This window comes from Pteropus vampyrus, unplaced genomic scaffold (assembly GCF_000151845.1).
Source record: "Pteropus vampyrus isolate Shadow unplaced genomic scaffold, Pvam_2.0 Scaffold50, whole genome shotgun sequence".
Classification (NCBI taxonomy): Eukaryota; Metazoa; Chordata; class Mammalia; order Chiroptera; family Pteropodidae; genus Pteropus; species Pteropus vampyrus.
In genome coordinates, this window is record NW_011888831.1 from 6,370,379 (window position 1) to 6,385,282 (window position 14,904).

Here is a 14,904-nt window from a genome sequence, read left to right on the forward strand (position 1 = left end):
ATATATATTTAATCACAATCATAAGAATTTTTTTCTGAAGTAAGGCAAGCAATGGTATCTGGGCACCAACATTATAGTATGTCATATCATGTCAAAATTTGATAAGACATGTAGAATTTAATAAATATAGATACATAGTGTGTGTGTATATATATGAACTTTTCTTACATCCCTAGCCTAATAGAGATGCTGTTAGAGATTTAACTACATTAGAATTTTATTAATTTCACAACTTTACTAAATATTTCATACATTTAAAATAGCCCCAGACAATTTTCGAATGACTATTATAAAAACTAAAGAAATAAAAACCAAACCAAAAAAAACCAAAACTGTAATTGAAGAAATTCTTGTATTTTATGGTTCATTATGCAGCACTATTAAAAAGAAAAGTAGGTAACTACTGCTCTTGGTTTTGGAATACAAAGTGATCTCTTTCACTGGAAAGCAATACAAAAGAATTGAAGCTTTGAAATTCTGACAGGAGCAAAGAAACTGAAAATATTTAGAGTAAGAAAGATAGCTTCACAAATAATAAACTTCATATACATATTTCCTTGTGAGGAAGTTCTTTAACATTTCTATTGCAAATTTGTTTTTCTATTTTTTCTAAAAGGCTACATGGAAAGAACCTGGCCTTGAGAGTCAGTGATATATGAATTCAAACCTACATGTCTTTACCAATAGTAAGTTAACTGAGCCTTGCTTTTACTCATCTGTAAAATTAGTATTTTAGAACTGTGTAGATGGAATGAAATTGCTCAGAACTGAAAAGAATCAAGTGTTCCTGGTGACAGAGTAGACGCTTGGTAACTATCTAATGACTTCTGAGTGAGTACTATCAACTTCTATAGTATGTAATTTCAAATACTTCCAAAAGTACATCCCATGGAACTGAACAATCAGGCAAAAAAGGGTTCAGTGGCCAAGAAATCTGAGAAGGACTATAGTGAATAAAATTGAACAGGTTTCTTTAATAAAAGACTTTTCAGAGCTTTACTAAGCCAATGTGAACTATGAAGCAACAGGTTGAGTTTAAATAATGCAAAATCTTTTTCCCCAGCTGGGATCTTATAGGACCAGTGTTAAGAAAACACAATTTGGGAACCACTGATCTAAAAGATCCGTGGCAAGACAAATTATGTAAGGAAAGAAGCCAATAAAGAGAGCTCAGTATTTGAGTAATTTCTAAGTTAATACCTCTTCTTCTTCCTGTGCTTCTACTGCTGGTCCATTATGTGCCTCCTGGAAAAGGAGTTTCTTCATCTTTCGATACTGCAGATTGTCTAGCTCTCTTACTGCATCCTTTGTTCTTTGAATGAGATCTATTAACACTGTTTCAGGGCGCTCCCGAAGAACAAACATGTGCTAGATAAGAAAGAGTAGAAGGTAAAAGTCAAGTTGAAACCTAACTATCTTTTCAACTGGTATAAATATACCCCTTCTCAGACCCTAGAGTACTATCCTAAACAATCATGATAGATTATGCATATAATCTATAACTCTCTATTAACATTTCTGACTTTCTATATTTACAAAATTGTCATATACACATACATACTCTGTGCCTACATTAACTAGCCCTATGCATTTATAAAAACTTTGAACATGATACCACAATCAAAAGGTCTAGTTAAATACTAAGAATTGTCTAATTAGAGCCCTTAATAAATGTTCACATATTCTTAGAACTATCAATTTCATAGAAAAGGCATGTTTGGTTCTGAGTTATATTAAGTTTCAACAGAAATGTATTTACTAATGGTAGTTTTATGTCATAAACTTGGAAATTATCAGTTCCTTTATATGTTGCATAAGCAACATCATAAAACACTAGCAGTTGATTAAAAGTCATTATATTATCAGTGATTTTTACCACTAACATTTAATAAAGCTTAACCTTATCAAATACAGAAAAGTAGAAAGAATAATTCCACCATTAGAATTACCACTGTTACATTTTGGCATGTTTCTTTTCTTATTTATTTATTTAACTTTTTAATTTATTTTCAATTACAGTTGACATTCAACATTATATTAATTTCAGGTACATAGCACAGTGGTTAGACATTTACATAACTTATGAAGTGATTCCCCTGATATATCTAATACCCTCTAATACAATACATACAGTTATTATGATATTATTGACTATATTCCCTATGCTGTATTTTACATTCCTGTGATAGTATATTCCTTTTCAGAAATTTTCTATGTATAGATTTTGTTTTGGAGATATATAGTTAGCATATAGATTACAGAAAATACCTTCTGCCTTGAGTTCATGAGATGCCCCTGAATTCTTATAATACTTTTACCTTCTTTGTTAGTTTAAATTTATTTCTTTTCTATGCAAAGAATTGTAACTATAATATTTTATTCTACTTTCACTGTTGTAAGTATTACTTCAAACTTATAAACATAATGCCTACAGAACATTTCATCGAATGTTTATGCCGAAATTATTTAACCATTACTCTAATTCTGGATAGTTATTTCCAATTTTTAATTCTGAGATAAATAGCTTCATATATTAAAAAAGATTTTTTCTATTCATTTTTTTAAATGTAGGATTGTAACAGAAATGTAATTAGGGCAAAGGAAAAGAAACACTTGATAGATTCTTTCTGTCATTTCCAATAAGGCTTTGCCAATACATGCTATGGATCAGGTAAATGAATACTATATGCAGACTTGGGATCTACTCCCCAAATACAAAATATGCGGCCCTGGTTGGTTGGGTTATTATCAAAAGAGTTTACACTTAGACAAATCTAAGAAGCCAGTCACATTCTTCCTTTTTCCTGAGTCTTAGCTTCTTGGTAGCCACCACTATTTATAATATTCGGTCTTCTCATCAAAATTAATTTCTAAGTTTGATAATTTTCTATATATAGATCTTACTTATTTTTCACTAATGCAATTCCTAGCTATAATAAACCTTTTGCTGCTATTATGAGTACCTATTTATTCTATCAGTGAAAATAAACTGAATCTCTTTGAAATTCTAAAACATTCACATAATAATAGTCTACTTAAATCTTGCAGTGAAAAATCAAGATTCCTTAGAGTCACAAATTGATAGAGTCAAATCCTACTTACTAACATCTTATCTAGATGTTTTAAGAAAGATATTAAGTTCAACGATACTATTATTGCTATTAATAAGATAGTGAACCTCCAAATGAAATAATAAATTTTTGAAAACAGAAAGCATATACCAACCATGGATTTAAATTAGGCAACCAAATTTATTGAAAACTAAATAGCATTTATATGATTTTAAAAATATTTTCGTTACTAAGTTAAAAAAGTATATTTCTAAAAAACAAAAATACAATATCCATTTTTAATGGTTTATTTTGAAATCTTTTCTTCCATGATATTTATGGCAACATATTACCTGTACTTTTCCTCTTTCATATTATTTTAATAAAAGACAGGTCAATATCTAAAGTACAGATATAAAAATTAAATTCAAAGTTAAATTATGTTTTACCAATTTCAAAAAATAACATTCCATACAAATTAAAATTTATACTTATAACTCATGAATATATTCTTACACATATGAAAATTTAGCTACTTGACACTATTTTGAATTTTTAACTATATATTCTATTCAGCCATGGTAAAAAGCAGTTAATCAATTTTGAGGGGAAAAAAAGGAAAAAACTTAGCATCTAAGAGAAGTTCCAGTATATAAAATTAGCATTTTAGTAAAAACTAATAGAGCATACTTAATACTAGAATCAAAGAGGAATAAAACATATTTTTAAAAATAATTTCTTAGGGCTAGAAAACAGACTTAGAGTATAATAGAACTGACCTTTAAAAGTTCCTCTGATGTAGGGCGATCTTGAGGGATTTTCTGGAGGCAAGAATCTACAAAGTTGCGAAAATAATCAGACCTATTGTAAAGGAAAGTATCAAGTGAACATTTTGCTATTTTTTTAAAAAAAAAATCCACAAATCAGGGTATGTGCCCATTCGTGGGAGGGGGATGGGAAAATAAATGATAAAAAAAGCAGACACGATACGCTATATATTTTACATAAGTCTATGAATATGATCTAAAGCAATCAATAAATTATCATTTTTCAAAGATAAACTTGCACGAATTATTTAAAAATTCTGCTCTGTTCTAAATTGAGGCAAAATTAGGGAAGCCAATCTTTTTCTTTTTTAACATTCAAATGTAAAGTAACACTGTTCTCAATTTTTTCCTCTTTTCTCTAAGTTATCTTTCTTTTCTTGTTTGCCCCTTGGATCATCTTGTATATAGTATGTTTCAGAACATCACTCTATTTGTTTTAGAGGGAGGATTTTTTATACCTGAGTATGAATAAGTAAAACTTTGATTAAACCCAGGAAATCAATTAAGATATTTTAAAAAACATTAGAAGTCTGCAACATATTATTATAGTGTTGCTGATGAGAGTTCAGTGAGTAAGGCAGTAAGTAATAATTACTCCATCAATGTTCATCGTCACTAGTCAAGTAAGATTTTAAGTTCTTTGTAGGTAAGAATTCTTTTTTGAATCCCCAAAGTATTAAACACAGTATAAAGACAGTCTGTGTTCAATATATTTATATTTATATGTCTGATAATACTAAACTCTGTGCCAAAAGATTCTATATATCTCAACATAAGTAGCAAAGACCTATGAATGTATCTTAATTATGTAATTTAAAAAAATTAAGTATCACTAATTTATGCATCTACTTATAAATTTAAAAATATTTATTAAATATACTAGATATTCCCCTAGAATTTTTCAAATGCTAGATACACTTGAGGAATTAATTTCCCACTAAAATTTTTTTTATCACTGATAAAAATCCTAGTTTTCTAAAACTCAATCTGTTCTACATAACTTTATATAAATGAACTTAATTTTATCAAATCAAAGAAGCACTAGGAAAAGGAACATCAGAGCACACTGAATAACAACATAACAATTAGAACGATCTTAAAGTTATGAATTATCTGGTAATTCTGATAAATTATATACCATTCTCCAACAAAAATATTATAGGTATGACAATCTACATACTTTTTATAAAATATTAATGTTTAAATCATGCTATTTATTATATAATCAGGATTACATGTGTTTCTAAAGTTCAAAGAAAAAATAAACTTTTGTAAAAAGCAATACTTTTTGCTTTCATGTGGCATCACTGAGTTCTATATATGCTATAAAAAGCAGACATAATAAAGGATATAAGGGTAAAATAAACCTATTTTATTTATATTTGCTAATAGTTTACTTAACATAGGTTCACTGAGGGAATTTCACAAGCCAATAGCAAACTAGATAACATTCTTAATAAGCCAATGAAAATAATATACTCCAAAGCAATAATGAATTAATTACACTATTGTTCCAGGAAATAAACATATTTTAATATCTCTTCAGGAAGTAATACATTTTACCTAGTTAAAATGAAATCATTTTGATATTATGAAAAAGCATTTAATTTATACAATGTTGAGTAATGTATCTCTAACAATACTCACCATTCATTAGATTGTAGTGTAGGGGATTCATTTTGGGCTATGTGATATAAGGCACTCATTGCATTCATATTAAATAAAGGAGGCTTCCTTTCCGCTGTAAGAGAAAGAAAACCTGCCTGTTAAAATACATGCCTGTTAAATAGGGGCACAAAAGTATTGTTAGAAAGTTGTTTTTTAAAAAAATAATCTCAATTTTAGCAAAAAAAAAAATTGCGAGTTCGAAGAACGTTTTCAAGTGAATCAGTTCAGAGTAAATTGCTGACCTGATGTAAATACTTAATATTTATTTCCTATAAACAAGAACATCCTACTAAAGAACTACAATACATACATTAAATCAGGCCATTAATACTTTAATCTTCAAACACTACTCAAATTTCAATCAAATATCAAAAGTAAGCTTTGATCATTTGCATCCTTCAAGGAAATTGTCCATTTTATCTAAGTTGTTAAATTTATTAACATAAAACTGTTCATAATATATCCCTATAATCCTTTTAATATCTGTAAAATCTGTAGTGATGACACCTTTTATTCCTGATATTGGTAATGTGTGTCTTCTTTTTTTCCTGATCAATCTGGCCAGAGGTTTGTCATTTTATTAATTTCCTCAAAGAACTAGTTATTTCATGATTTTTCTATTGTTTTTGTTTTCTGTTTAATTGATTTCCACTTTGATCTTTTTTAATTCTCTTTCTTCTGCTTATTTTGAGTTGAATTTGCTCTTCTTTTCCTAGTGTCTTAAAGTTGAAGTCATGGCATTGACAATTTTGAAGATACAAGACTCTTGAATGCCCCTCAATATGGTTTTGTCTTATGATTAAATTTAGGTTATAATTTTGCCAGGAATATCACAGAAGTAAATGTTATATTTTCCTCATTGTATTCTATGAGGAAGTGCATTATTTCGAATGGTTCTGTTATTGATGTTCACGTTGATCACTGAAGGCTGTGACTGCCAGGCTTCTTCATGGTAGTTTCTTTTTCCTTTGTAATTAAAATTACTTTGTGAGGAGTTACTTTGAATCTATATAAATAACCTGTTTTACATAAAACTTTCATTTTGTTCTTTATTGTATGAACTTATAGATTTTCATTTTAATAAGCTACAATGTGCTACTATCGTTTATTTTGATGTTCAAATTGCCTCATATTTGAGCAGTGAGAATGTTTTATGATGGCTTCTGTCTTTTGGACATGGTCTCATCATTCCTTGATCACCTCCTTGTTTTCTAGTACACTAAGATGTTCCAGGCTCATCCGGTACTTTCCCTACCTCAGCCACTGGATCAACCATCTCTTGAAAGAGCCATGGCAATAGGTGTGCTCACTGCTACTGAAGTATCACTGCTTAGATCCTCTCAGTAGACAGAGTTAGGGAACACATATATATAAACAATATGTTTTATACATACATGCACATTAAACATCCATATGTTTATTGAAAACAATTGCATTTATAACAATATCTCAAATCTCATTGAATAGTATTTATTCTAGCTTTCTCTTTCCATTATTTTTAAAATCTTTCTCTGACAATGAAAAACTTTTATCTCATTATCCTTAATATATTTTCTTATTTGAGAAATTCTCCCTGTATGTCTCCCATCTTTGCTACCACCCTCTTTGCTGAACAGATGCCCCACCTTTCCCTTTGAAGCCCCATTACAAGTCATTTTTCAGTGGGAATGTCATCTTCATCTACTCAGTTTCTGATACCAGACACAAACTGCAATGAGATCCTCCTCATCAGTCCTTGTGAAGGAAGCTCTATTCTTTTTGATGAGGCACTGCCACTATGTCAGGCCAACCCTCAAAATGCACATCCTCTTGACTCTGACCCTACACAGTAGGATGCTCTCCCTGCTGTTACCTCCTCAACCTACTTTGGCTCTGACACCCAATGCTGAGCCACCTCTACATATAAATGCCTCAGTCACCCCAATAGAGCTCTGAATTTTCAAACCTGACTACCCACCTGCATGAATACCCTCATCAGGTTCTGTTTCCATACACCAGGCCATTGGTCTGTGGGAACCCCTCCTCTAATCATATGACTCTGACACTCCATTCATGGCTCACCAGCTAAATAATTTGGGAAGGGGATGGAGTTACTAAAGAAATTCTGAATGAAAGACATAACTTTTTTCTATGATAATTTATTAAAATATTTAAATCTTTTAATGGTGTACCATCAATGTATCAATCTAAAATATGATTTTTGATTTTGTCATTTAGTATAAAATTAAATATCTCTCAATTCTGTCAAAGAACAGTGAATTTAGCTAAAAAGTCTGTCATATCTAAAATGTGGCAGACTTTGGTGAATTCAACTAACACTTTCTATCTCAAATTCTTATAAGCTACTACTATACTAATATGATTTAAACTAAATTTTTTTTTCTAAAAGTTACAGAGATCCTATTCCTTATTATCATGTACACGCCTCTCAAATTTCTCTATCAAATGTGGATTATTTCCATAAAAGTAAATTTTGAGTTGATTTTTGTGTATGATAAAACATAGTAATCTAGTTTCATTCTTTTGCATGTGGCCGTCCAGTTTTCCCAATACCATTTATTGAAGAGACTGTCTTATCCTCATTCTTAGCTCCTTTGTCATAAATTAATTGACCATATATTCATAAGTTTATTTCTGGGCTCTCTAGTCTCTTCCATTGATCTATGTGTGTGTTTTTATGCCAATACCATACCGTTTCAATTATTACAGTTTTCAAATACAGTTTTAAATCAGGAAGCATGATCCCTCTAGCTTTGTTCTTCCTCAAGATTGTTCTGGCTTTTCAGAATGTTCTGTGGTTCCATACAAATTTTAGGAGTTTGTTCTATTTCTGTGAAAAATTCCACTGGAATTTTGATAGGGATTGCATTGAATCTGTTGATTGCACTTTGGGTAGTTTGGACATTTTAACAATATTAATTCCTCTAATCTCTGAGCATAGAATATTCTATTTATTTGTATCTTCTTCAATTTCTTTCATCAGTGTACAGGTCTTTCACCTTCTTGGTTAAATTTATTCCTATATATTTAATTTTTTAACGTAACTGTAAATGGGACTGTTTTCTTATATTTCTGTTAGTTATAAGTGTATATAAATGCAACTGTTTTTGTATATTCATTTTATATCCTGCAACTTTATTGAATTCATTTATTCTAAAAATTTGTTGGTGGAATCTTGAGAATTTTCTATATATAATATGATGTCATCTGCAAAAGGTGACAGTTTTACTTCATCCTTTCTGATGTGGATGCCTTTTATTTCTTTATCTTGCCTAATTGCTCTGGCTAGCACTTCCAATACTATATTGAATAAAAATGGCAAGAGTGAACTTCCTTTCTTAATCCTGATCTTAGAGGAAAAGCTTTTAGCTTTTCACCATGTTAGCTGTGGGTTTGTCATAATGGCTTTTAGTATGTTTAGGTACATTCCCTTTATACCCAGTTTAGAGTTTTTATCATAAATGAATGTCGAATTTTGTCAAATGCTTGTTCTGCATCTACTAAAATGATCATCTTGAAGTGTCCTTGTATGATTTTGGCATCAGGGTAATAATGCTGGCTTTGAAAAATGAGTTTGGAAGTGTACCCTCTTCTATTTTCGGAAGAGTTTGAGAAGGATTGGTATTAAGTCTTTAAATGTTTCATAGAGTTCACCAGTGAAGCCATCTAGTCCTGGACTTTTGTCTGTTGGGAAGTTTTTGATTACTGATTCAATCTTCTTACTAGCAATCAGTCAGTTCAGATTTTCTATTTCTTTATGATTCAGTCTCAGTAGGTTGGATGCTTCTAGGAATTTATCCATTTCTTTTAGGTTGATGTATAATTGTTCATAGTATAATCTGACCCTTGAACAACATGGATTTGAACTGTGTGGCTCCAATTATACACAGACTTTTTACAATAAATATATTGGAAATTTTTTGGAGATTTTCTTACTACCATGAAGCAATCATGTCAATTATGCTAGGATATCATAAAGCAATTATATTGCTTATTATGTTACTAATGTATGAATTGTCACATCTGTAAATAAGTATAATTTTTTCACATTATCTTTACATTTTTTATATCTAATATTAGTAACATGTATAACATCTACAGTGTTTTGTATATAAGACAATACTGATGTAGGTACTGACATATGATTCACCTTGTAAACAGATGACATAAACTTAAGGTATTGACAAATACAGTAATGTAAATGTATTTTCTCTCCCTTATGATTTCAATAACATTTTTTCCTCTAGCTTACTTTATTATAAGAATATGGTATATAATACATATAACATTCAAAATATGTGTTGACTGTTTATATATTATTGGTAAGGCTTCCAATTAACAGTAGGCTATTAGTAGTTAAGATCTGGGTAAGTCAAAACTATACATGGATTTTCAGCTGCACAGGGCTCTGTACCCCTGAGTCCCGCATTGTTCAAGGGTCAACTGCAATCTCTTATGATCCCATTATTTCTGTGGTATCAGCTTTAATGTTGCCTTTCATTTCTGATTATATTTATTTGAGTCCTTACTCTTTTTCTTGGTGAGTCTAGTTAAAATAAAGGTTTTTCTACTTTGTTCTTCAAAAAATCAGCTCTTAGTGTTTCACTAATCTTTTCTATCGACTTTTTTAAATCCACAGTTCATTTACTTCCACTGATCTTTGTTATTTCCATCCTTCTACAAACTTTGAGTTTAGTTCTTTTTCTAGTCCCTTGAGATGTAAAATTAAGTTATTTATTTGGGATCTTTCTTATTTCTTAATGTAGGTATTTATCATTGCAAACCTCCCTTAGAACTGCTTTTCCTGCATCCCATATATTTTGGACACTGTATTTCCATTTTTGTTTGTCTTGAGATTTTAAAATTTCTTTTGATTTCTTCTTTGACCCACTGGTTAGTTGTTCAGTAGTATGCTACTGCTGTTGTTTTATTTTGTCCTCTCCCCTCTCTTCACTTCCTATAGATCACAGCCCCCTCTCTTGCTCCCAGGAATGCTCCTGGAGTGGAGTTCCCTCCCTCATGCTTGAGAGACTCTTGGGGGCTCCCTATTGAGTCAGGACTTTGCATCTACAGAGGCTCAAGGTACCATGGTGAAGTGTCCTGGTCCACTCCTACTGACTCCCAATGAGGAAGCAATAGAAGATTATTGTGTGACCTGGCCTGAGTACCCTGAAATCTGGGCCCAGATCTCTTTAGCACCACCCAGGGAACCTGGCCTCCAAGCTCCAGGCTGAGAATCTTGACTCTGGGCCTCTCAGACTTGGCTGGATCCCTCCTCTCCCCTCCCCATAGCCCTGCCACCACCTACAAGGTCTCCACTTGCCCTGGAGCCCTCATAGGACCCTATGAATCATGGCCTTGGAGATGAGGGTCTTCAAGACTCACTCTGCACCCCAGACAGTGGTCCCAACCCCAAACCCTGCCGTTTAGCCCTCTCAGCCCAGGGCTGGGCTATGGCTGTCCAATCCCTCCCATAGGAAGTATCCTTCCGTGGCCTGTTTTCTCCAGTTGACTAATTCTCTAGGAGCAGCTGTACATGGAAACTTGTTGCCATCAACCTAGGGCTGGATAGACCCTGTGTTGGGATCGCAGAGAGGGAACAGGCACCCTGAAGCCTGTGGGAGAGGCTGAAGCAGTTAGTGTGCTAATCTGTTCTGGGGCCTACCTGACCCTCTCCGGGGTTGTGTGTCCTGTCAGTGACTGTGGCCAAGGGCAATGCGAACAAGTGACACCAAAGTAAGAGAGAAGCAGTGACACTTCCTGAGCCAACTGGGGTGGTCTAACTCCCCTGTGTGTCTCAGGATCTGAACAGACAACCCCCCACTCCTTGGGCTCATTGAGACTCCTGAGTCTGGGAACTCTCTCCTAGATTCCACTCCCTGCCACCAGTGTGCCCATCTCCACTCCTCCTGGCTCCCTTCTCTCCAGTAGCATGTTGTATAATGTCCATATATTTTGTGAGTTTCCCAGTTTTCTTCTTGTCATTGATTTAGAACGTCATACTATTGTGGTCAGAAAAGATGCTTAGTATGATTTCAATCTTAGATTTGTTAAGACTTGTTTTATGGCCTAATGTGATCTATCCTGGAGAATGTTCCATGTGTGCTTGAGAACAATGTGTATTCTGTTGCTTTCGGTTGGAATGTTCTGCATATGTCTGTTATGTCAATCAAGTCAAAGGTGTCATTTAAGGGTAATGTTTCCATACTGATTTTCTGTCTGGATGATCTACTGATTGATGAAAGTAAGGTATTAGTGTCTCATACTATTATTATTGTATTGCTGTCCATTTCTCCCTTTAGGTCTGTTAATATTACATTATATATTTAGGTGCTCCTATGTTGGGTACACAAATATTTACAAATGTTTTATCTTCTTGTTGTACTGACTTGTTTATCATTAGGCAATGGACTTGTCTCTTATTACAATCTTTGTTTTAAAGTCTATTTGTCTGATATAAATATAGATGCCCATTTTTTTTTTTTTTTTTTGGTTTATAGTTGCATGGAAGGTTTTTTCCATCCCCTTCACTTTCAGTCTGTGTGTATCTTTACATATGAAAAGTCTCTTGTAAGACTCATATAGATGAATCTTATTTTTTTAAAACTATTCAGCCATTATATGTCTTTTGAACAAAGAATTTATTCCATTTACAATTAAAGTAATTATTGATAGATATCTACTTATTGCTGTTTTGTTCACTCTTCTCTGATTCCTTTGTTCCCTTCTTCTCTAGCTTGCTTCTTTTGTGATTTGACAATTTTCTTTAGTGGTATGTTCAGATTCCTTTCTCTTTATCTTTTGTGTCTTGACTGTAAGTTTTTACTTTGTGGTTATCATAAGGTTTACATAAAACAACTTAAGATTATAATAGTCTATTTTAAGTTGATAACTAACATCAAATGCATTTTAAAGCTCTATATGTATACTCCCCACACTTCATTTTTGTTACAATTTACATCTTTTTATCCTGTGTATTGATTAACAAATTGCTGTTGTTAAAGTTGCTTTATTTTCTTTTTACTCCTTTATATCTTTTTGAAATTTAATATCCTCAATATACCTTTTCAATGAGAAAAAATGATAAATTTTATTTTTATAAAGATGATTGTATGATCATGCACATAGCCTAAAAAACAACGAACTAGGTATCTTTTTAATCAGATTAATTATAAACAAACATACAAACTCAACTATGAAAAATCCTGCACTTTAAGATTTCTTGATTGTAAGACATAACCAAATTATTTTAACCTTTATGATAACAAAGTATGAGTGAGTCATAGTTATTTAGATCTATATTTATCAAAATGAAAGATAGCACAATTGATTTGTTTGTTCTCTTGTATATAAAAAAAATTTTTCTTTAATTCAATATCCCTATTTTAAAGTAGAAAAACACATAATAAATTTTCCAAGACTGACAATCGACTGCTTGGGAGAAGATATTTGCTAATGATACATCTGATAAGCGGTTAATATCCAAAATATATAAAAAACTCATACAACTCAACAATAAAAAAACTAACAATCCAATTAAAAAATGGGCAGAAGACCTGAACAGATACTTCTCCAAAGAAGAAATACAGATGGCCAACAGACATATGATCAGACAGGTCACTAATCATCAGAGAAATGCAAAATTAAAACCACAATGAGATATCATACCTGTTAGAATGACTATCATCAATAAATCAAAGAACAAGTGTTTGCGAGGATGCAGAGAAAAGGGAACCCTCATACATTGTTGGTGGGATTGTGAATTGGTACAGCCACTATGGAAAAGAGTATGGAGGTTTCTCAAAAAATTAAAAATGGATATATCTTTTGACCCAGCGATTGCACTTCTGGGTATTTATCCAAAAAAAAAAAAAAACCAAAAAACAAAAAAACCCAGTAATTCGTAAAGATCTATGCACGCTAATATTCATGCAGCACAATTTTCAATAGCCAAGATATAGAAGCAACCTAAATGCCCATCAACAGATGACTGGATACAGAAGTTATGGTTCACATATACAATGGAATATTATTCAGCCATTAAAAAAATGAAATCCTACCATTTGCAACAACATGGATGGACCTAGAGATTATTATCCTGAGTGAAATAAGATAAATAACATATGATTTAACATATGATAACATATGATAAATAACATATGATCCTGAGTGAAATAAGATAAATAACAGAGAAAAGATAAATAACATATGATTTCACTTATATGTGGAATGTAAGGAACAAAAAGAACAAACTAATCAAAAACAGACTCACAAATATAGAGGGCAATCTGGTGACAGAGGGGAAGAGGTTTGGGGGACTGGGAGGATGAGATGAAGGGTTAAAGAAGTACAAATAAGTAGCTGATAGATGGCCATGGGGATGGAGAGCACAGCATAGGGAATGCAGTTAGCATTAATGTATTGGCTAGGTGGAGAGCCAGAGAAGAGAAAGAGCAATTAGGGGATCATTTTATAAACTATATAAATGTGTAACCAATGTACTGTATGCTTGAAACAAATAAAATAAAAAGTAAAATAAAATAAAATAAATAAAATAAAATAAAATAAAATACTTCCCAAGACTGCAAATCTAATTTCCATTGAAAATCATGCCTCTTGACATATATTGTCTAACAGGGTAGCCACTAGCCACATGTGACTATTTAAATGCAAACTTATTTAAAATGAAATAAAATTTAAAATTTAGTTTCTTAGTTGCAAAAACCACATTTCAAGTACTCGAAAGCCATGCAGATATAGAATATTTCTATCACTGCAGAAAGTTTTATTGGCCTGTGCTACTCTAGATCTTCACCCTGGAACCAGAATCATCTTTAAAATACAGTTCCTGAGTTAGCACTTCATAATTCAAAAATTAATAAGTAAAATCCTAAAAAATTATCACGACAGAGTATTTAAAAAGTTGAACAGGGCTCCAGAATAAGGAATAGTTACAGTATGAAAAAAATGAATTAAGGGCTATTATAATGTCAAAAGTAACAAAATTATAAAAGTTATATCCGGAAGTCTTGGACTATAGGGAGAAAAAGGCAGGGATTGTCTTAAGTTTGAGAAGTGAGATGGAGCCAGGGTCTTTTTGCGGTCAGGCAGGGCAGACTGGAGTAGGGGAAAAAAAAATAGTTGAAGATGATAAATGTATGCCTAAAACTTTGGTGTCTCACTCATTTAAAATTATATAAAGGCAGTCACAGCTTCTGAAGTTGCTTTGTTATAAGTGTAAAAACTCTCATTGTGAAAGAATTCTATTTTATGAACTATAATAAAAAGCTAGAAAGCCTAGAAAAATAAGAAGCCATTTCACAGAAACTGCATAGTTTAGACAGATTTCTTCCTGAGTA

The 14,904-nt window shown here is 32.0% G+C and overlaps 1 protein-coding gene across 3 annotated transcripts in view; it reads right to left on the reverse strand.

Moving 5' to 3' along the window:
• Positions 1–14,904, reverse strand: part of TAOK1 (TAO kinase 1) — a 145,881-nt gene that overhangs the window by 43,901 nt on the left and 87,076 nt on the right. For 2 of the 3 annotated variants that reach the window (XM_023530556.1, XM_011359929.2), the window contains 3 exons: positions 5,525–5,618; positions 3,830–3,911; positions 1,201–1,368 (listed from right to left, as the gene is read on the reverse strand). In XM_023530556.1, coding sequence (XP_023386324.1) covers positions 1,201–1,368; positions 3,830–3,911; positions 5,525–5,618 — 344 coding nt within the window. The remainder of the gene's footprint in view (positions 1–1,200; positions 1,369–3,829; positions 3,912–5,524; positions 5,619–14,904) is intronic. The other variant, XM_023530557.1, reaches the window with a different exon arrangement.